Below are 23,035 nucleotides of genomic sequence, written 5' to 3'. Positions count from 1 at the left end.
TATTAGAATCTATACTGTGTATTGGTTCCAAGATAGAAGAAAGGTAAGGGCTAAACAATGGGGGTTAAGTGATTTACCCAGGGTCACACAGCTAGGAAGTGTCTGAGGCCAGATTTGAACGCAGGACCTCCCATCTCTGGGAATGGTTCTCAATTCACTGAGCCACCCAGCTGCCCCCCATCCTAGTGTTTCTAACACTATGTTATTCTAACACATAAGAATCACTCTAGAAGAAACATTTCCTTTTGCAAATGAGAAGACTGAGGTCCCAAGTGGCTAGTGAATAGCAGCCTTCACTCCACTACAATATCACTAAAATTTAGAACTGGAAAGAGATCATAGAGATCATTCAGTGCACCCTCTTTTTATAGATGAGGAAACAGGCTCAGAGAAAGGATAGGACACAAAGAGTTACAGAATTAGAATTTGAACCCAGATCCTCTTATTCCAGATTATATTCTCCATGTCATTCTGTTCTCCTTTTTATTTTTCAAGTATTAAGGCAAGATTGGGGGCATGGAACTGAGAGAGGAAAAGGAGACAGGCCAGGATTGCTGAGGCAACAGGCAAGGGCCCAAAGGGCAGCAGGACCTCCATAGTCCGGCCTGAACTGAGGGTGTGGTGGCCGATGCCTGGGCCCTCTGTATAATCTGGCTGGGCTGGGCAGTGGTGCTCCCACCCTGCCCAGGGCAGTGCCCAGGGTGGGAGGGTGGGCGAGGTAGCTGTGAGATTGATTGGGTCAGGGTCAGGGTGGGAGAGGGGAGCCTCACCCCATCTGGCTCCCCCCTGCCTCCACAAGGTCTCTCCGTTGCCTGGAGGGTTGGCTCACATCACTACACAGCACTGGCATGTCTGCTTGGAGCCACTGGCCTGCTCACTATCAGGTGGATGCTCAGCCCGTTGGGCAGGGGCATAGGTGGGCACGGGCCGGCTAGCAGGATTCACACTGCGTGTGGCTGGCTGGAGCAGGGGCTGGCGTTCTGGAGGCCCTGCTTCAGGGGCTGGAGCCTGGGACACCTCTTCAGCCTGTGGTTCTGGGCCCTCCTCAGTCTGCGTTGCTTTCTTCATTTCCTGCTCTTGCTTCTCCTCAGAATCAGGCCCCTTCTCTCCTCCTGGATCCTTGTCTGATGGAATTTCCTTTTCTACCCCTGCTTCCTTCTCCTTCTCCTCCTCCTCCTCCACCTCCTCCTCCTTTGACCCCAGCTGTTCACTCTCTTTCTCTTCTCCTCCATGCTCTTTCTCTTCCGTGGCTTCTTCCTCTATCTCCAGCTGTTTCTTCTCCCCTCCTTCCTCCTTTTCCTGCACCTGTTTTTCCTCCTCTCCTTCTGCTTCTTCCCCCAGATGTTCCTCCTCTCCTTTTACTTCCTCTGCTCCTAAAAGTCCCTCTCTCTCTCCATCTTTCTGAAAGACTTCCTCTGTCTCCCCTTCTGACCCCAGCTTTTCTGCCTCTGAATGTTTTTCTATCCCTCCTTCTTTCTCTGCTTCCAACTGTTCTTTCCCTCCTTTGTTCTCTACCCCCAGCTGTAAGGCTTCCCTCACCTCACCTTCTTTTGATTCCTTGGTTATTCCTTCTGATTCCTCAACCAGTACCTCCTCCCAGTCTTCAGTGATGAGGACCCTCTCTACCCAGATGAAGGAGCCCTCTCCTTGGTCTCCCAGCTCAGGACTCCCCCCGGTGTTCTGCTCTTTGGGCTCCAGCATTGGGCTAGCAGGGTGGCCTATTGCTACTTCCTCCCTACCCATCTCCTCTGAGTCTCCCATGTTACTGCCATCAATCTCCCCTAGTCCCTCCCACACAACCTCAACAATACCCCTGTCTTTGGTTACCCACTCAGGAAGTTCTGAGGCTTCCGTTATTGGCCGGCTCCTCACTGCCTCTAAGACTATGTCTTCTACCTCCTGGACTCTCCTGTCCTGTGTCATATATTCAGGAAGCTCTGTATCTCCTGTGACCTGGTGGTCCCCTATCACCTCTGAGATCATCTCTTCATCTTTCTCTTCTGCCGTCCACCTTTCTGTATATGTGGAGGCCTCCCTGGAACTTTCCTCTAGGAACCTCAGCCCATCCCACTCTACCTTTACTATACCTGATCCCTGGCCCAATCCCCCAGAGCTGCCCACCCCATCCCTAGTGCCTGGACCCCTGTCTTCTGCTATGTCCACCTGATTCTGGGTCAGCTCCAGCTCCACAGGGAGGGGTGCTAGGCACGGACCATTGGCCTCAACAGTATCTGCTGTGGACACCTCCTCTTCCTTTGGCGCTTTGGGGCTTGTAGCTGCCTCTTCTCCTGACTCCTCAGGGATCCTTGGGGTGGAGGGATCAGGCACCGAGACCGCTGGCATAACGGGCAGGGAGGCTCGTTTCTCAAGATCTTCCTTGCCTAGGAGCAGAAAAGGGGAAGACCTAAAGGGTAAGTCAGGGACATGACATCTGCTTCTGCCTTCTACAGAGTTCCAGCTTGGGGAAGGACCTCAGAAGGTGCTTAGGTCAAGCCATACCTGATTAAGAATTCCCTTTCAAACATCCTCAATAATAAGCAGTCATCAGCCTCTACCTGACAAAGACCTTCAGCATTTTCTCTTGAGAGGACATATTTCACTTTGGACAGCTCTGATTAGTAAGAAGACGGTTATTGTTCTATTAACTTTTCTGCAAGCTCCCTTTGGAGCCCAGCAGAACAATTACCCTTAACCTCTTTTCTGGGATAAGTGTCTCCCATTCCTCCAATCAGTTCTCTTCTGGCAGAGTCTCCAGCCCTCTCTCCCACTCTGCTTATCTTCTTTGGACTCCCTTTGAGTTTGCCAATGCCTTTCCCTAAATGGGGTGCCCAAGATTAAAAATGGTGGCCAGGAGAAAGGCCAGAGAGACCAGGAGAAAAGACCAGGAACATTCTCACCTCTCTCATTCCTGGCCTAAGCTTCAATGAATGCAACCGAACATAATGTGAACATTTTGGACTTCTAAGCCTGCTGTACTATTGAGCTTATAAACCAACTAATAATCCCACACCCTGCCCCAGCCCACCTGGAAACTGTTGCTTTATGTGGTAGAAAAAGAACTACAGGGGCAATTAGATGGCACAGTGGATGGAGAGCCAGGCCTGAGGTTGGAAGGACCTAGATTCAAATCTGGCCTCAGATACTTCCCAGCTGTCTTGGGCTTGGGCAAGTCACTTAATCCCCATTGCCTATCCCTTACCACTCTTCTGCTTTGGAACCAGTTCTTTAGTATCCATTCTAAGACAGAAAGTAAAGGTTTTTGAAGAAAAAAAAATAAAGAAGAAATGAAAGAAGAAAGAGAACTATATCTGAGATCCTGAAGATCTGCACTAAAATTCTGGTTCTAAGTACTAGGAGTGTGGCCTTGGATAAGTCACTCCTCTAAGCCTTAGTTTATTCATCATCTTTAAAGTGAAAAATAATAACAGTGGCATTATTTGTCTCACAAATTTGTAAGGAAAATACTTTGTAACACTAAATAGTGCCATATATGGGGTCCTATAGGTCCAATGGTAGGCCAGAGACATTTTCAACTGGCTTGAGAGAGCTTGTTTTTAAATATTTAGTATGAACATTTACACCTTGGAAAAAGGCAAATGCTATAAATCAAGGTTCGATTCATTGTTTTGTTGATTATTCACACTTAAGAAAGTTACTGAAAGCCTGTTAATAATGCATGTTATGTTTCAAAGTGTGTCTTGAGAATCCTCTTTTTTCTGGGACAGCTACATGGCTCAGTGGATTGAGAACCAGGCCTGGAGACAAGAGGTCCTGGATTCAAAGGTGACTCCCGACATTTCCTAGTTATGTGGCTTCTGGGCAAGTCACTTAAGCTCTTACTGCTCTTCTACCTTGGAACCAATACACTGTATTGATTCATAGATGGAAGATAAGGGTTAAAACAAAGAATATTCTTTTTCTGGAAGCTGGTTGTTAAACATTTACCAATACATCTGTATGTGTGTGTGTTAATGGTTACTAGCCAAATCTTGACATCTTGTCCTTCCTTTTCAGTTGATTTTTTTAACACAAGGATAGGATTTTATATTTAACTTTTATTAAATTCTATTTTATTAGAATAAACTCATCATGCCAGCCTATTGAAATCTTTTGGCATTTCAACTGCCATCCAACCTATTTGCTATCCTTCTCAGCTTGGTGTTATATGCAGATTTGACAAATATGCCATCAGTGCCTTTATACTATTTCTGGATTACAAAGTCTGGATGGGCTTTTTAGGCCATGGACAAGATCTTAGGGAACTCTGAAACCTTCCAGTTAAGGCTGGAACTCAAGTAGCTTCTCACAAAAGAGGCATGATGATACTCACCTTCAAGGCCTGGCTCCATGGCAGTCTGAGAGAGAGATCGAGATACCTAAAGAGAGACAGAGAGAATCCAGTAGGTAAACTTGGTCTCTTACCCTGTTTCCTACATCCTCCTAATTCTGGTTCTGATTTCCTCTCAGCTAGACCATCTGTAGCCTCCTAAGTTATTTCTCTTTCTCCAGTCTCTTCTACCCCAATTCTTCCTCCTGAGACCATAAGGCTCATTTTGCGATGGTCCCATTTTGACCATGCAACTTTTCCATGCTACCCATCACCTCTGAGATAGAGTTCATATCCCTCATCCTGACATTCAAGGATCTCCATCATCTGGGTTCAACCTATCTTTCCAGCTTTATCCCTCCCTATTTTCATGAACTGTTCTTCTGGTCCAAATAGACTGGTTTAGGTATTCTCTTCATAACCCCCTTCTCCATGCCAATTTACCAAGTGTCTTTGCTCCATCTCTCTCTCTCTCTCTTTCTCTTTATCTCTCTGTTTCCCACTCTGTCTGTCTTTCTCTCTCCCTCTCTCTTCTCTCACTCTCCTTCTCTCTCTCCCTCTTTCACTCTCTGTCCCTGTCTCTTTCTTTCTCACTCTCTGTCTTCTCTTTCCTTCTCTCTCTTTCTCTCCCTCTCTGTCTCTCATTCTCTCTCTTCCTCTCTCTTTCTCTCCCTACTCCCTCTCTCTCTCATACACACATACACACACACACACATAAACATTAAGACAAAAAGAGAGACCAAGATAGAGAAAGGCCTTAGATATTATCTAACCTAACTTCTTTCTTTGATAGATAAAGAAACTGAGAGAGAGGATTGTCCAAGGCCACAGAGAGATTATAAGTGGCAGTCAAGACTTGAACTCAGGTCCACTGTCTCTAAGACCTGAGCTGTTTCTATTCTGCCTTTACTACTTCTGCCTATCCAAATTAAGGTCTTAGAAACCTAGATGCCTTAAAGATCAAGTCCTTCCCACCTTCCAAGGACCATCTGAAGCCCCAACTTTCTTTATATCCCCACCACTTAGTACAGTGTCCTGTATACAACTGACAATATATGCTTATTAACTGACTGGCTCCTCAAAGTTCAGCCCAAGCACTGCCCTCCACATGATGGCATTCCTATTCCCCTAGCTGCTAGTATTCTCCCTCCCAGACTTACCTTGTACTCATTTTGTCTATATATGTAGGTATTTATATCTGTACCTGTCGATCCCCCCAAGTTAGGATACAAGCTTCTCCAGACATACTTTTGTCTTTTTATCTCCAGTACTTAGCCTTGTGCTTGGCACCTGGTGGGTACTCAATATATGCTTGTCCATTAATTGCCCACAATCTTCCCTGACCTATAAAATGACCTCTCCCTTCTCTGACTCTGGTAGCCCTTCCTGATTTGACCTGTGGCACAAGGACATCAGCTAGGCTTTGAACCAGACCATAGGATCTAGGGCTGGAAGGGATCTTTATGGTCAACATCACAGAATCTCTGTTTGAAGACACCACTGGAGTCCCTGGGGCAGCTAGGTAGTGCCATAGTGCATAGAGTGCACTGGACTTGGAATCAGGAAGTCTCATGTCCCCCAGTTCAAATCTGGCCACAGGCACTTACTAGCTGCGTGACCCTGGGCAAGTTATTTAATCCTGGCTGCTTCATCTATAAAATGAACTGGAGAAGGAAATGGCAAACCATTCTGGTATCTTGACCAAAAAATTCCCAAAGGGGATCATAAAGAGTTGGACATGACAGAAACAACTCAATGGCAACCATCACAATCAGAGTCAAGTTAACACGCGTTTACTAAGTGCTTACTCTGTTCCAGGTATTGTGTCACACACTAAGGAACAACAAAATACAAATTGCCCTCAATGAATTCACATTAGAATGCAGGAGACAAATACAAACAACTATGCACATACAAAATATATAGCTAGCATTTATATAGTACTTGAAGGTTTGCAAAGCTCTTTATGCATGTTAATTCATTTGATCCTTATAACCACCTTGTTACAGATGAGAAAACTGAAGCTGAAAGTGGTTAAGTGAATTGTTCTAGGTCACACAGTTGGCATTTGTTTGAGGCAAGAGTCAAACTCAGGCTTTCCTGGCACGTATTCCTACACTCACTCCATCTAGTGACATAGTTGCCCCATTTATTCCAATATGTGGGTTAAATTGGAGGCTATCTCAGAGGGAAGGCACTAATGTTGAGAAAGATGGAGAAAGACTTTTCTCAGAAAGTGGAATTTTGGTTAGAACTTGAATGAAGCCAGGAAGTGTAGGGAAAAGTAGCAAGAGCATTCTGGGCATACGGGATACAGAATCAAAAGGCATGGAGCCAGGATATGGAGCATCCTGTTTGGGGAACAAAATGTAGGCTACTTCTGTGAGGGTAGGATTGACAGTAATTGACAACAGAAATGAGTGTGAAATGGGAGAGAGATGGAGCAATTAAGTAGAACACATAGTTTATGTACTTGAGTGTCTGGGAGGTTGATAGTCTTAACAGTAATTAGAAAGAGGAGAGAGTCAGGAGGGCAAGATAATGAATTTAGTTTTGGACATCTTGAGTGTGAAATCTATATGATATCTTTTCAAGATGAACAATAGGCAATTGGTGATGCAAGAGTGGAGGTCAGGAGAGAAACTGAGGTTTGGATAGTTAGAGCTGAGAATCTTTTTACTCAGAGCTTAGAGATGATCATCAAATTCAAGGATGTTTATGAGATCATCAAACAGAATAATATATAGAAAAGAAAAGGGCCTAGGGGAGCATTGAGGAGTACTCAGGTTAGCTGGTTAAGAGAGAGATGTCAGACAAATAGAAGGAAATTAGAAGAGAATAGTGGCATGAAAACCTAGAGAGAAGATAGTGTCAAATAGAAGAAGGTGATTGACAGTGTCAAGAGCTGCAGAGAAGTTGAGGATGAGGATCAAGTCCATTAGATTTGTCAATTAAGGAGTAGCTAGGTGATTTAGTAGAATTGAACATCAGGCCTATAGATGAGAGGTCTTGAGTTCAAATTTGGCCTCAGACCCTTCCAAGCTGTGTGACCCTAGGCAAGTTACTTAACCCCCGTTGCATAGCCCTTACCACTCTTCTGTCTTGAGACTGGTTCTTAGTATCTATTCTAAGACAAATAAATCAGTCCACTGAAGCACCTAGTTGCCCCCTAATTGTTAAAATTTCAATATAGACATTTACACTTCAAAAATTGACTAAAGCTACAAATAAGGGATTGAGTTATTGTTTTATTTATCTCATCTTAAGAAAGTAATGGAGAAAATGTTAATGATTCAGATTAAATTTAAACATGTTATGAACTAGGGGGGCAGCTAGAGGGCACAATGAATTGAGAGCCAGGCCTAGAGTTTCATGGTTTCAAGTCTGGCCTCAGATCCTTTCTATCTCTGTGACCTATGGCAAGTTACTTAACCCCCATTGCCTAACCCTTGCCATTCTTCTGCCTTGGAAGCAATATATCATATTGAGAGAGAGAGAGAGAGAGAGAGAGAGAGAGAGAGAGAGAGAGAGAGAGAGAGAGAGAGAGAGAGAGAGAGAGAGAGAGAGAGAGAGAAAGAGAGAGAGAGAGAGAGAGAGAGAGAGTTATTTTTTTTAATTGTGTCTGACTCTTCATGACCCCAGTTGAGGAGTTGAGGTTTTCTTGGCAAAGGTACTGGAATGATTTACCATTTCTTTCTCTAGCTCTCTTTTTTTACAGGAACTGAAGCAAATATGGTTAAATGACTTGCACAGGGTCACACATAGCTAGGAAGTATGTCTGAGGCCAGATTTGAACAGGGGAAGGTAAGTCTTCTTGACTCTAGGTCTAACACTCTATCCACTGTGCCATCTAGTAGCTCTCTCTATCTCTCTGTCTGTCTCTGTCTGTCTGTCTGTCTGTCTGTCTGTCTTTTCAGATTTGGAGAGCAGGCAAGCTGTTAAACAACACTAGCATGTCATTTAAGTCTTCCATTCTCCAGGTTAAACATCTCAGTTCCTTTAATTGGCCTTTATATTGTATTATCTTAGAGCCCTTCACCCCCTTGGCTGCTCTGCTCTGCTCTGGACACTATAGAACTTATCAGTGACCTCCCTAAAATTCATTGTCCATAACTGAAACACTGTGATCTGAACAGTGCACAGCAGAGGAGGCTTATCTTGTTCCTAGACACTATGTCTCTCTTAGTGCAGCCCCAAATCACATTAGGTCTTTGGCTGCTCAACCTCACTGTTGACCTTGCAGCTCAGTAAAGCCTCCAGATTGTTTTCTGATAAACTGTTATTCTGCCCTGCTTCCTCCATCTCATACTTTTGACACTGATGTTTTGAACCCAAATGCAAGACTTTATATTTACCCCTTCTCATCTTTCTAGCTTTGTTAGATCTTTGTGGATCTTGACTATCCTACACATTTTACAGGTTGGGAAGCTGAGTCACAGAAAGTAGAAACAATTTTCCTTAAAGTAACATAGTTACTAGTGAAAGAATCTGGATTTGAACTAAGGTCTCTGATGATCAAATCCAACACTCTTTCCACTCCACTTGCTTACTACTGTTCAAAGGATTCAGTCTAGTAGACACCTGGGATATTTTCACTCCTTCTTTCCTTTCTCAAAATAATAATCTTTAACACCCTATGCCCCCTCACCTGTCGGCGCCAAATGGGCCAGGCAGTTGTCTTGCGCTGGGCACCTGTCGATGCACTTTGTAGTAACTGGAGTTGTGATTGGAGTCTGGGGAAGAGGTAGCTGCTGGAAGCCAGGAGTCTGGTCTCCCAGCACCCCCCCTCCAACAAATGGGACCCAAGTGTCAAGCCTCCCTTCCCAGTATCTCAGAGCCCAAGTCCCAAATGGCCTGCTTTCAAGACTCATAGCATGAATAGTCCTGAGATGTCTTTTAATACAACTATTCATTGGGAAGGGAAGAGAAGGGACAGGAAAGGATTTGCCCAAGGTAGTCAGTGTCAAAGCTAGCTCCCAGCCCACATCCTCTTATTCTAGATCACTACTTCTGATCTGCCAAATGAGGGGGCAAGGCCCAGCTGTGAATAGGAATCCAAGGGCCAGGTGGGTACTTAATAACAGAGCCTTCCCCCCAGCCCCTTACGTGAACAGACTATCTTCCAAGTGTTGGATTCTGGCCTGGGCCTCGCCCTGGGGGGAATGGGGATCCGCCTCTGGCTCAGCCCCGTCCGGTCCTTCAGCTGTCCCATCCATCAGCCATCGCTCCCGTAGGGACTTCCTCTTGGGGAAGGGCAAGGAAGGAAGGTGAGAGCCCAGTCAAGGATAGAACTAGCCCCCTATCCCCACCCCACGTAGGAAGATTACCCCCCACCCACAGATCCTTCCCCAAATGCCCCACCCTAACCTGGGACACGCCCCCTCTCCCACTGTCCCCCTCCCTCAGGGACCGACCTTGTCTGGCTCCCATCGTGAATGCCCTCCCTCGTTGACCCCGCTAAGGTAGAGCCATTCCACTATTGCCCTCCTTCACTAGGTATCCTAGACTGGGACCGTCAGGACTCTCCCCACCTTGAGTCGCTGCACTCTCAGCTTTTCCTCCTCTAGCTCCCTCCGTGCACCGCAGATCTGTTCTTGAAGCCGCCGCTTCTCCTGCTCAGAGCGAAGGAAGTCCGGGCTGTGGCGGCCAAGCGGAGAAGTCCAGCCCTGCCCAGCCCAGCCCAATCCAGGCCAGGAGAGAGCAAACCCAGCCCAGCCTAGCCCAGCTCAGCCCGGCGGAGCCCAGCAGAGCCCAGCCTAGCCAGGCCAGGGGATAGCTCCAGCCTGAGCCTCTCTCTCCGGCTCCCTCCTCTCTCTGCCTCTGAGGGGCTCCCCTGGGATGCTTGGATCCGAGATGCCTAAGGCTGGAAGCAAAGGAGGGGCAGGGCAGGGATGGGAAAGTCCTACTCTTGGGTTCTGGGAAGAGGCGGAGTGGGAAAAGACCCCCAACCCTCTCCTGTCTAGGACTGGGACATGCTGTGGGTGCGGGGGAGGAGGGGGTGGTCTGGGAGGCGCTGACTCAGCACTTTTAGGTAGGGCGGGGGTGAGGGAGCAGTGAACGGGTGGCGCTGGCCGCGCCCCGGGCGGGATCCTGCGGCTCTCTGCCAGAGGCAAAAGAAAACGGAGGGTGGGGGACAGGAGGATGTGGGGATGGAGAAACGGAGAGGATAAGGGATAGAGAATTGGGGGAAATGCAGATCCAGGAATCGGGAGATAAAGGACGAGACAGGGAAAAGGAAATAACGGTAACAAGCACTGGAGGATGGAGGGAAGGGAGTGGCGAGGTTGAGAAGGGATCTTTTACAGAAGGAATTGGGGACAGAGAGGTGGAGAGATGGAACAGGGGAATGAGTAAAGTAGGAGATAAAGAGATATGTGATTGGGCGAGCTACAGGATTTGAGAGGATGGGCGAAACCGGGTGTGGGAAAATGGGAGTCTGGGTGTCGGGATGGAAAGACAGGATTAGGACAAGGTATGGATGAGATGAAGTTTGGGGAAAAGGAAATGGGAGATGAGAAATTGAGGACAGGGAACCTGGAAGAATGCAATGGGAGGATAGAGGAATGGAGAGCTAGAGTATTGGGGAACAGGAAGGAGAAATAGGAGGTTAGGAGAAGGGGGTGGAGGTTTGGGGGTCCGGGAATGGGATTAGGATGTGGGGAGCACATTGGGGCCGGAGGAGGCACCGCTCGCTCACTCACTCCAGAGGTGAGTCCGTTCAGCCTCAGCCCATTCTCCCAAGAGGGGATGGGAAGCAGAGCCACGTGAGAATGGGAATGGGAACGGGGTGCGGGCAGAGGCTGCAGTCCCGAGCTCAAGGCGGGCGGCAGGCTTCGCGGAGGGGAGCAGGGAGTGGGGTTCGAACTGTCCCCGAAGCCTCCGGGAGGGGCCAGAGCGCACTCCTTCACTTACAGCAATGACCTCCAGCCGCTGACGGTAGAGGGCGCTCTCGACCATGGGCCTGCAAAGAGATGGAGAGAAAGAAGGGGCGAGGTTGGGGGGAGGGGGGCAGACGGGAGATGGAAGGTGTTACTTAGAGTTTCGTACCCTCAATCCCCTACCCTTTCCCCGGAGCTAAATGACACGACTCCTGAGTCCTGGTCCAGCTTAGGGTTCCTAGGAACAAGCCAAGATCAGCTTGGCTATTTTCCCTTGCCTGGCCAATGAGTATCTTTGGAACTTGAGAATGGAGGTCTGGGATGGGGATGTCTAAACCCTAAGGTTGGGTGATCAGAGCTCCAGGCAGGAAGGTCGACAGATAGTGCAAAGAGCATCGGAATTGGGGCTCACAGAACCTGAATCCAAATCCATCCTCTGATATTTACTAGAGAGAGTGTGATGTTGGGCAATTTACTTAAATTCTTTGAGAATTAATTTCTTTCTTTATATAGTGAGGGAGTATCAACAAAACATATTTTTAAAAACTATACTCCAAGTCACTACCAATAAGAAAAATGGAGCTCTGAACTTTCACTTCACATCTAATTGTCTAACAAAAACTGGAAATATTTAAGGTTAGGAAGGTTGTGTGGAAAGACAGGCACACTATGCATTGTTGGTGGAGCTGTGAAACGTTCAGCCAGTTGGGAAAAGCAATTTGGAATTATTGGAGGATTGTCCACACCTTTGGACTCTGGGGCTTGCATTACTAGATTCCAAAGAGATCAAGGACAAAAAGAAGAGCCCCAATCACCTCTAAATGTTTATCAAAAACTTTTTGTAGAAACAACGTTGATGATCATCATTTGGACAATGGTTAAATAAATTGTGGTATATGTAATGCTAATAGAATATTACTATGATGTAAAAAATTATCATGATGAATAAAGAGAAAGACAGAAAGACATAGGAAATGGTGTAAGGAAATGAAGTAAGCAGAGCCAAGAAAACAATATATTCAATGACTAAAAGCATCTTAATTAAAAGATCAGCAACAAAATCATTGAAATTGAATGCAATGAACTAATAACCACTAATAACCAAGCTTGACCTCAAAAATATGAGAATGCATCTCCCTCCCTTCTTTGTAGAGATAGGGGACAATGGGTGTGGAATACTCCAGATGTTATCAGATTTTTTTTTAATGTAGTGGTTTACGTTGCTGTATTTTCCCCTTCTTTTTACTGCTTTGTTATAAAGGATAACTGGGGGAAAGTAAGAGACTTTCTTGGGAAATGGAGGTGTTATAAAAACAAAAAATGCCAATAAAGTTTATTTTTTAAAATATCAAGAAATGTTTTGGGGGATTGAATGGAAGAAAACCCCCTACTAAACTGATTAGTCATTATCCCAGCAATATCACCTGTAGGTGATACCTCAAGGAAGTCAAAGACAAAGGTCCTATAGATAACAAAGTAATTATAGCAACATTTCAATGTTGGTTAAAAACTAGAAACAATGTGAGTGCTTGTTCATTGAGGAAATAGACAAACAAGTTGTGATATATAAACATGACAGAATATTTTTGTGCAATAAGAAAAAAATGAAGACATTTGCTGATAGCTCCCCCTTCTACCTTCCTTCTCATCTCACATCACTAAAGTATCTTCCTTCAACTGTCTCCTCTTTTACTCTGGTCTTGCATAAAGAGGTGACTCTTCAATTTGAAAAGGTCAACCCCTCTATCCGAATCCTTGATCCCGTCTCCTACCTTCTTCTCTAGCAAATTGCCACCCTCTGTCATCCCCAGACTTACTCATCTTTGATCCCTTCCTATCTCCTGGCTCTTTCCCTGCTCCCTACAAACACACCTCCATCCTTCCAAAACTCTCATTAGTAGGACAGGTTGATGACTCAACGGATAGAGTCAGACCTGGAGACAGGAGGACCTGTGTTCAAATGTGATCTCAGACAATTCCTAGCTGTGTGACCCTGGCCAAGTCATTTAACCCCCATTCCTTTGCCCTTACTTCTCTTCTGCCTTGGAACCAATTCACAGTATTGATTCTAAAAGGGAAGGGAAGGATTCAAAAAATAAAATAAAACCCTCATTAGACCATTCACCTCATTAGTCAATGGACAACTATCATCTCAGATATCTTCTCTGGTTTTTTAGTGATCTTCTACACCCTCTGCAATCTGTTTTCAGACCTCATCATTCAAATGAAACTGCTCTCTTCAAAGAGATGAATTTGCCTATTCCAATGACCTTTTCTCCACACTTCTCCTTCTTGACCTCTCTGCAGTCTTTGAAACTAGGAATCTCTTTGTACAGTCTCTTTTTTTCTGTGTTTCCCTGATGAGCCTCTCTCCTTACCTTCTGTCTTAGAATTGATACTAAGTATTAGTTCCAAGGCAGAAGAGAGGTAAGAGCTAGGGAGTTGGAGTCAAGTGACTTGCCCAGGGTTGCACAGCTAGGAAGTATCTGAGAACAGATTTGAACCCCACATCTCCCATCTTTAGGACTGGGTTTCTATCCATTGAGTCTCTTAGCTGCCCCTAAAGAGATTTTCCTAAAGCATAAAGTGTGACTGTCCTCCTCCTATACAATAAACTCCAGTAGCTCCTTAATACCTTCATGATCATGCATAGAGTCATCTGGCATTTAAAGCTTTTTCCAACCTGCCCCCTTTCTCTATTTTCAAGGTTCTTACACTTTATTGCCCTCCACATACATTACAATATAGCTACATTGGCCTCATTCCTTTTCTCCCTACAATACACTTCTTCTCCTGACCCTCTGTCTTTTTACTTGCTGTATCCCAAGCCCTGAGTGCCCCTCCTGCCTCTATCCTCTGGTTTGCCTGGCTTCTGGTAAAGTTCAGCTAAAATCTCACTTTCTATAGGAGACCTTTTCTGATCCTCCCAGTTACAAGGGCCTTCTGCCCTGATATTATATTTCATTTGCCTCTCTGTCTATCTATCTGATTGTATGGATATGTTTTTGTTCCATTGTTTCAGTCGTGTCCTTTGCCACTATCTAGCTGAACTCTGTGTCTAATGTATGGGGGGGTATGTGTGTGTATATATGTATAACATACCTAATAGTTTACATGTTGTCCTCCCCCCCCCCATTAGACTGTCAGCCACTTGAGAGCAAGGACTGTGTTTGCCTTTCTTTGTAGCTCCAGGATATAGCAGAGTGCCAAGATAACATTGTTTAGTAAATGCTTCTTTTACTGATTGACAAAAAATACCCAGGGAATTCAGAGGAAGTTGGAGAGACTTGTTTGGACCAATGCAGAGCAGAACAAACAACCAAGAGAGCAATATACCCAATACACACGATAATGGAAAGGGAAGCAGCTAGGAGACATGGGGACTTTGATCACTTAGATCAATGAAATGATCCAATCTTGGCTCCAGAGACCTGATGATGAAACACCCCTCCCTTTGCTTGGTAAAAAGGTGGTGGACTTAGATGTGGAATAGGGCATGTGATATCAGATGTGGTCAATGTGTACTTGTTTGCCTAAATATACATCTTTGGTTTTTTTTTAATTGTTAGAATTTATTTACAAGTGTCTCAGTTCCTCCTCCCTATAGAAGGCAAAATCTGGAAGATAGGTATATATAGATTATGTCTTTCATATTCCATTTTTCAGTTCATTTTCTGTAGGTGACATTCATAAGTTATTCTTCAAGTATTAAATCTGTGACTGTGTATAAAGTTCTCTTGGTTCTATTCATTTCACTGTTCATTATTCCATGTAGTTCTTTCCAATTTAAAAAAAAAATGGTCTGCTTATTGTTTTTTATGGAGCAGTAGTATTCCATCACAATCATATGCCACAATTTGTTTAGCCATTACTCAATTGATGGGCTTTCCAGTAATTTGCCACCATAAAGAGAGCTGCTGTAAATATTTTAGAACATAGAGGTTCTTGGTCTTTTTCCCTGATCTCCTTGGGCAATAGACTCAGAAATGGGTCTGAGTATGCACAATTTTAGAATTCTCTGGGTGTAATTCTAAATTACTTTCCAAAATGGTTGGATCAGTTCATAGCAGTGTATTTGTGTTCCCGTTTTCCCACATCCCCCCTAATATTTGTCATGTTGCCCTTTTGTCCTTTTGGTCAATCTGATGGATGTGAGATAATCTCAGAAACGTTTTAGTTTGCATTTCTCAAATCAGTAGTGATTTAGAGCATTTTCCCCCATATGTCTATATATGGCTTTGATTTCTTTGTCCAAAAATTGTCTGTTCATGCTTTTTGCCCATTTATTAATTGGAAAATGACTAATATGTTTCTTTGTTACAAAGAAGGATTCTATTAGGGAGGGGGAGGGTTTAGGCTCTACTCTTTTTTAAAAACAGCAATAAAATATTAGTAAAAGGGAATAGCTAGGTAGCACAGTGGATAGAGAGCCAGGCTTGAAGACAGGATTTGGGTTCAAATTTGACCTCAGACGCTGTGATCCTTGGCAAATAAAACAAGGTTGTTTGTTTGTTTTTTCTTAGTCTCTTATGTTGTATCATCATTCATATACCATCCCTAACCAATGGGATCTTCCAAGGGTCTACCCCTACCCTCTCTTTGTCTCTCTCTTTCTCTATCTATCTATCTATCTATCTATCTATCTATCTATCTATCTCTTCTCTCTCAGTGATCTCATCACTGCCCATGGGTTCACCTAACAACAATATACTTGTGACTTCCAGGTTTATGTATCCAGCCTTAGTCTTTCACCTAAACTCAGTTACGAACTGTCCGGAAGGACACTTCTACTTGGATGTCCCTTAGGCATTGTCTGCTCTTTAAGCCTTCCTCCGGCCCTCTTTCCACCACGGTCCCTCAAATCACTCGGGTTTATGACTTCAGGAACATCCCTGACTCCCTCCCCACCCCTGCATCCTCCTTAAACAATCAGATGCTGAGTCTTATTGATTCTTTCCACAACTTCTCTCATATCTGTACACTTCTTTCTACTCCCAAGACATACACTAGAGTTCCAACCCTTATTACCTTTCATCTAGATTATTGCAACAGCCTCCTAATTGGACTCCCAGCTTCCAGGATATCCTGTCTCCAATTCCAAATATACAACAATAAATTATCCATTAGATAGCACAGTGGGCAGCTAGGAGGTGCAGTGGTTAGAATACAAGGCATGGAGTCAGAAAGATTTGAATTAAAATCTGGCCTCAGATACTTAATACATAAATGACTTTGGGCAAGTCACTATACCCTGTTTACCTCAGTTTACTCATCTGTAAAATGAGCTGGAGAAGAAAATGCAAACCACTCTAATATCTCTGCCAAGAAAACCCCAAATGGAGTTGTGAAGAGTCAAACATGACTGAAATGACTGAACAACAATAAGTGCCACAGTTGATATAGTACAGGACTTGGAGTTAGGAAGATCTGAGTTCAAGTCCAGCCTCAGACAATTACTAGCTGTGTGAAACCACATAAATTCACCTTCTTTGTGTGCCTCAGTTTTCTCATCTGTAAAATGAGAACAATAATAGCACTTGACTCTTAGTGTGGTTGTGAGAATCAAATGAGATAATATTTCTAAAGTACTTTGAAAACCTTAAAGCACTATGTAAACATTATTGTTATCCTTTAGGCTCAAATCTGCTTGGGACACTCCTCTTTTCAAGGATCTTCAATAACTCTTTATTACCTCTAGGATAAAATACAAATTCCTTAGTTTTAAATTTAAAACCTTTCACAATCCCCCCCCCCCCAGATTACATTACCAGGCTTATTTTCTATCACTGCCTTTTATTCACTTTAAGTTTTGGCCAAACTAGCCTAATGATTATTTCTGTTCCATGGTATTCTCTCTTCATCCTCTGCAGGGCCATGGATCAGCCTGGCTCTCATGTTTGAAATACGTTCTCTCATCAGTTTTGTCTTTTAAAATCCTGACCTTCCTTCAAGGTTTAGTTCATGCCCTACCTCCCATAGGAAACCAAATAGTCTAAGCAGTACAATTTCTACGTGTGAGGAAATGGGACAAAACACTTAATATGGAATGTGAGGACCTTTGTTCAAATCCTGATTCTCCTACTTAATACCTCTGTGTTTGTTGGTTAAGTCCTTTAATCTCTTTGGGCTTCAGTTCCTCTCAATTAAGAAAAAGAGGAGGTTAGACTACATAGGTGTCAAATGTAGAGCCAACAACACTTCTGAAATAGGCCAAGTCAGATTAAAAAGTAATTGGAAGGGGACATCCGGGTGACTCAGTGGATTGAGAGTCAGACCCAGAGATGAGAGGTCCTAGGTTCAAATCTGACTTCAGACACTTCCTAGCTGTGTGACTCTGGGCAAGTCATTTCACCCCCATTGCCTAACCCTTACTGCTCTTCTGCCTTAGAACCAATGCAGAGCATTGATTCCAAGACAGAAGGTAAGGATTAAAAAAAAAAATTGGGCAGAATTTGAACTCAGGTTCTTTTGACTCAAAATCCCATATGCTTCCAGCATACCACAATCATTCTCCATTGGGTTCTTGGCTAGACCTTCCAGAGGGTAGTAGATACTGGCAGAATTCCTTCCAGGGAGATCTGGAGGACAAAGGAGCCAGGGTCCTTGGCAGGCTCCCATAGGAAAGGTGGCACCTTGGGATTTGGTGCTGGAAAGGGCCCTCCTGATCAGGGGCTCATAATCTGGGCTTCATAGGTGGGAAGGGATGAGGGATGGACTTGGAAGGGGAAAATTACATTTGCATTTCAGTGCATTGATTTTTTAAATAATTCTGTGTTTTATAATGAACGTTTAAAACATTCTTTTGAGAAGGGGGACCAGGGGTCCAAGCCACACTTGTGAAAGCCAAGAACCCAGTCTAGATAACCTAGTCTAACTCCCCCTAATCTGCAAAGAGGTAACTCAAGCCTCCTACAGAAAGAGATTTGCCCAAAGTAAAAAGCAAAATTAGAATTCAAATCCAGGTTCTTTGACTAGAGTCAGCATTCAGTCCTTTCTACTAGATCATGCTGCTGCTCGGATGGGGTGCCTGGCAGCATTCCCCCAGACGCAGAAAAGGCTGGGTGCTCTCAGAAGGCAGGTCCCTGGTGGGGGGCCCTCCTCCTACCCATAAGACTCCCTGTGGGGACTTGATCTCTCTCCCCTGCCAGTTCCCTGCTGGGGCGATCAGGTTCCCTGTTGCTTAGCAACTAGGTTTCTAGATAGTGAATAATGCAGGTAGCAGATGTGGGGGTTTGGCAGGTCTGGAGGAGGCCTCTCTGGAACCCTCTAGGTCTGTCCCCTCCCTTACCCCTAACCAGGAGACCAGGAGCTAAGGGATCAAGGGAAAGGAGAGGAGTTCAAGGCAAGGGGATATGGGGAAGGGGGCCCTGGGAACCCACAGACAATTCATCATTGACAGGATTTAACATTTCAAAGCATCTTAAAGATCTGCTAGCCAAATCCCATCTTTTTATGGTTGGGGAAACTGAGGCTCAGAGACTTGCCCCATGCCATCCACTTAGTTAAATAGAGTCAAATATAGTTTCTCTCCTCCCAAATCCAGGGTTCTTGCTACTGCCCTGCATTTCATGCCTGTTCCCCCCCCCCCATCTGGCTCCCCCACTACTGGAGCTCCATGGAATCCAGGTGTCCTCTCCTCTCCTCTCTCACTGAGGCTCACTGGGCCACTTCCCTGCCTCCTGCACAGACTTTGCCCCCACGTATGACCCATGACTCCTGAAGAATTTGTAGCAGAAGTCCGAAGGGGGAGGGGATGGGGAAGGAGGGTCTGAGATTCTTTTCTTTCTCTCCCAAGGACAAATGGCTGTCCTGGGTTTGGAGCATTTGACTCTCTTAAAATGGCAGCTCAAGGCTGGTGGAAAATGGGGGGGGGGTCTTTTTTGGTCATGGTCCCAGAGGCTGGAACCATTAGTGACCTCTGTCAGAGGGCAGGAGCTTGCTTGAGGAACTGCCTCCTTGCTAGGTGGGCTCATAGGATTTGGAGTTGAAGGGATTTCAGAAGTCCTCTATTCCAATGCCAGCATTTTACAGAGGAGAAAACTATGGTCCATCGGGATTACATGACTTGCCCAAGGTCACACATTGTGTCAATGGCCAATCTGAAATGTAAACTCCAGTCCTCTGACTTCCGATTGAGTTCTCTTTCCACAACACCCACTCCAGTTGTTCAATGCACCCTAGGTAAGCCACCACTTTGGGCTGCTCTGCTCAATTCCCCTCCCTCTCCGGAGCCTTGGTACTTACATTGGATTTGCTGGGGTCCACCCACTGGGGGGCAAACCCTGACTCTGTAGGGCCATCTTGCTTGCAGGGGCCGGGCTACCTAGCTGGGCAGCAGGTGCCCGGAGAGGTTGGGGACGACAGGTGGGGGTGGGGGGGGCTGCTTCAGGCACCAGGAGAGCTGGTCAGGCTGGTTTGGGCGGAAGGAAGTAGGGAGGGAAGGGAAGGGAGAGGGGGCCTGAGCCAGAGCTGGCTGGCGGGCCTGGGGAGGCACTATCAGCTGTCCTGATGAATTATTTACCAGCCACCAGCTGCCTCCCTCTGCTGCCTGCTGTCCTGTGTGCACACCCTCATAGTCATGCACAGGCATGTCAATGGTGACCAGTCAGACAACTGAACAGAGTATCACATATGAGTGGAATGGGACGTGCACTGTGAGAAAAGATGAAATGGACAGTTCTGGAGAGACCGAGGAAGATTTGTATGAATTGATGCAGAGTGAAGAGAGCAGAGCCAGGAGAACAATTTCTACTGTCACAACCAAAAGCTAATGACTTTGAAAGCCTAGGGAACTCTGATCACGGCAATAAAAACTACTGATGAGTCCAGAAGACCAGTGAGTAAGCCTGTTCCCTGCCTCCTGACATGACCCTGAGAGATGGTGAATTTAGGACGCTGAATGAGCCCTGCGTTTCTGGACACAGCCAATGTGGGAATTTGTTGGACTTAACTGTGTATTTGTTAAAAGGATTTTCTTTCTTTTTTCCCCCAGAGAGGTGGGTGGGAGAGAAAAAAAATCTCTTTTCATTGAAAGATTAAAATTTAATTAAAAAATAAGAAAAAGCAAACCATTGACCACTTAAGCACATGTCCTGACTCTGTGGGCATTTGGGGGGAGCCTCAGACAAGTCTTAGGACAGAGGATTTAAAGCTGGAAGGGACCTTGGATATCACTGTACCTAACCCTTTCATTGGGCATATATTGAGGGCACTGAAGTGCATCGAGACTCAAGGTCCCAAAGCCAGGAGGAGTCCTAGGTCTTCACTCTCCAAATCTACTTGGCCACTAGGTGGTATGATGGATAGAGACAGGCCTCAAGTCAAGAAGATCTGAGTTCAAATTTAGCCTCTGACACATATTAGCTATATGACTCTGGGCAAGTCACTTAAACTCTCTGTGCCTTGGTTTCCTCATCTATAAAATGGGGCTAATCATACCTACTTCCCAGGGTTGATATGAGGATCAAATGAGATAATACTTAAAAGTATTAGCACCTAGCTGTGTGACCCTGTGCAAATCACTTAAATCCCATTGCCTAGCCCTCACTGCTCTTCTGCCTTAGAACCAATACACAGTATTGATTCATCAGGAAGGCAAGAGTTTAAAAAAATTGGCACATAGTAGGTACTGTATAAATATTAACTGCTATTATTGTATTATATATATTTCACAGTAGGAGAAGTAGTGGTGGTGGTGATAATATTCTAACTACTGCCATAGGTCCCTGGGAAATATTCAGAGGAGGATGTGCCTTTCTCTAAGATCATCGCCAAACACTTATTTCCAGGAGCCTGTTTCCTTTTCCTTAAGCTCTGGAGCAGGGTAGAAAGGAGTTTTTGGGTGGGGTTGGATTAGACGGGAATCCTGAGCACCCACCACTGGGAGACTCCTGGTTCCACACTGGAGGAGCAAAGGGGGACAATGAAAGGGGGATGGAGTCTATTCCTCTACCTGTTCCTCCCAAACTCTTGAGGGCTGTGAATCACTGTAGAGTAGGGGAAAGGACTGAGAATCAAAAGACCAGGGTTTGACTCTGGGCTCTATTTCCTGATCTCTTTAGGACCAGGGCATGTTTCACTGAGTCTCTTAATCTGTTTCCTCATTTATAAAATGGGGATAATGGCTTTTGTGCTACCTACTTCTGAAGGTGGTAATGAGGAAAATGATTTGTAAAACTTAAAGTCTGAAAGGCAATATTGGGTTATGGATTGGAAGTTGCCTCAGAGTCAGGATCAACTGCTATCTGTGTCACATATTCAAACATATCACTGATCACAAACTGATCACTGACTCTTTCAGTGCCCCAGATCATTCTCTAAGACTAAGTTGTCAGAGGACTGACCCATCTGATCTGCATTGGTTCAAATCCTGCCTCAGACACTCTGGCTGTATGACTCTGGGCAAGTCATTTAACCTCTATTTGCTTCAGATTCCTCATCTATAAAATGGGGGTTATAATAGCGCCTACTTCCCAGAGTTATTGTGAGGATAGAAATGAGATGAAAAAAAGTGCTTAGGACCATGCCTGGTCCTTACTAAGTACTATATAAATTGTTGTTTGAAGGAGTTTCCTAGTGGAGAACTTTGATTAAATCAGAATCTGGTACAAAAATTAACTCCACCCATAAGATGAAATAATTATGATAAGTAACTAAATTCTTATTTAATACTTGTATGACCTTGGGCAAATCACTTTTCCCTTTCCCTATCATCTATAAAAGGTAGAGGTTGAACTAGATGACCTCACCAACTCCAGCAACCTACCCCCATTTAATTCATCCATTCTACTTTGTAATTTTTGTCTTCCTCCTCCTCCTCCTTCTCAATAATCCTTATCTTCTGTCTTAGTAGCAGTTCTAAGACAGAAGAGTGGCAAAGGCTAGGACTCTGGGGTTAAGTGACTTGCTCAGGATCACACTGCTAGGAAGTGATTTCAACCCAGGTCCTCCTGACTTCAGGTCTAGCACTCTGTCCACTGTGCTACCTATCTGCTCCATCCTTTTTTAAAAGAGGACCAATAACATCATGGAATGATGTCTTGACTTGTGTGAACTGTATTTAAGTGAGACAGAGTTGCACAAAGTCATGAGCCCTGCTGTTTCTTCCAGAGTCTTCAAAGTTCAGTGGCAAGACTAAAGTTAGGATGATTGGTCATGTAATGTAGGGCCTGAAAGGGAACACACAGGGAAGATGGAGGGAGAGAGGGAAAGAGCTGAGAGAACAGAAAGGGAGAAGAGATTAAACTTCCCCTCTCTTCCTTTTGGGGGAAGGTAACCTAGTCTTGTGTCCTCAGAGAATGGTGCTAGGAGATGGAGGATAAGAACTAGAGGGAAAGGCTTTGGTAAAATGACACATTGCCCCCTTTTTGTGCCAGCTGTTCTTGAGAGGTAGGATGGACTCTTCTGCCTCTGGACCCTTCAGGTACACCAACTGCCACTCCCCACCCCAAACCTTGGATTACTCCACAGCCCAGGAGAGATGGTTGTTCCTTGGGTCTGGTTGTTTGGATCCCTAGGATTTGGGGCTAACTCTCCTTTTTGGGTAGAGGTGTGATTCTCCCCAAATCTTCAGTCCCCTTTCCTGGTATCAGAAATTAGTCAGACCTGATTCTAAGAAGTAGACAATTTATTTGAGTTCACACGAGGTAAGGGTGTTAGGTAAGGGAAGTGGGTGAGCAGGAAGCCCTATTGACTTGTCCCCTCTGGCAGACTGACCTCCCAAGGTCTTAGGGTTCAAGGCTCTCAGCCTTGATCCCTCTTCTGGCCAGCTGCTGGTTTGGTCCCTACTCCTGAGCTAACTAGCTTGAGAATTGGAGTTCAGGAACAAGTT

General features: G+C 45.0%; 1 protein-coding gene across 1 annotated transcript; it reads right to left on the bottom strand.

Annotated features, from left to right (window-relative positions):
* Positions 1 to 464: 464 nt before the first annotated feature.
* PALM3 (paralemmin 3) lies at positions 465 to 19,666 on the bottom strand. The gene is made up of 7 exons (XM_007489068.3): positions 19,450 to 19,666; positions 11,240 to 11,288; positions 9,859 to 9,939; positions 9,434 to 9,570; positions 8,976 to 9,060; positions 4,331 to 4,376; positions 465 to 2,381 (listed from the first exon to the last, which is right to left on the bottom strand). The coding sequence occupies exons 1-7, from the start codon at positions 19,503 to 19,505 to the stop codon at positions 826 to 828; spliced, it is 2,010 nt and encodes a 669-aa protein (XP_007489130.1). The 5' UTR covers positions 19,506 to 19,666; the 3' UTR covers positions 465 to 825.
* Between the last annotated feature and the right edge of the window lie 3,369 nt (positions 19,667 to 23,035).

This window comes from Monodelphis domestica, chromosome 3, assembly GCF_027887165.1.
Source record: "Monodelphis domestica isolate mMonDom1 chromosome 3, mMonDom1.pri, whole genome shotgun sequence".
Classification (NCBI taxonomy): Eukaryota; Metazoa; Chordata; class Mammalia; order Didelphimorphia; family Didelphidae; genus Monodelphis; species Monodelphis domestica.
The sequence above is the reverse complement of the archived record's forward strand: the minus strand, read 5'-3'. Positions and strand labels throughout refer to the sequence as shown.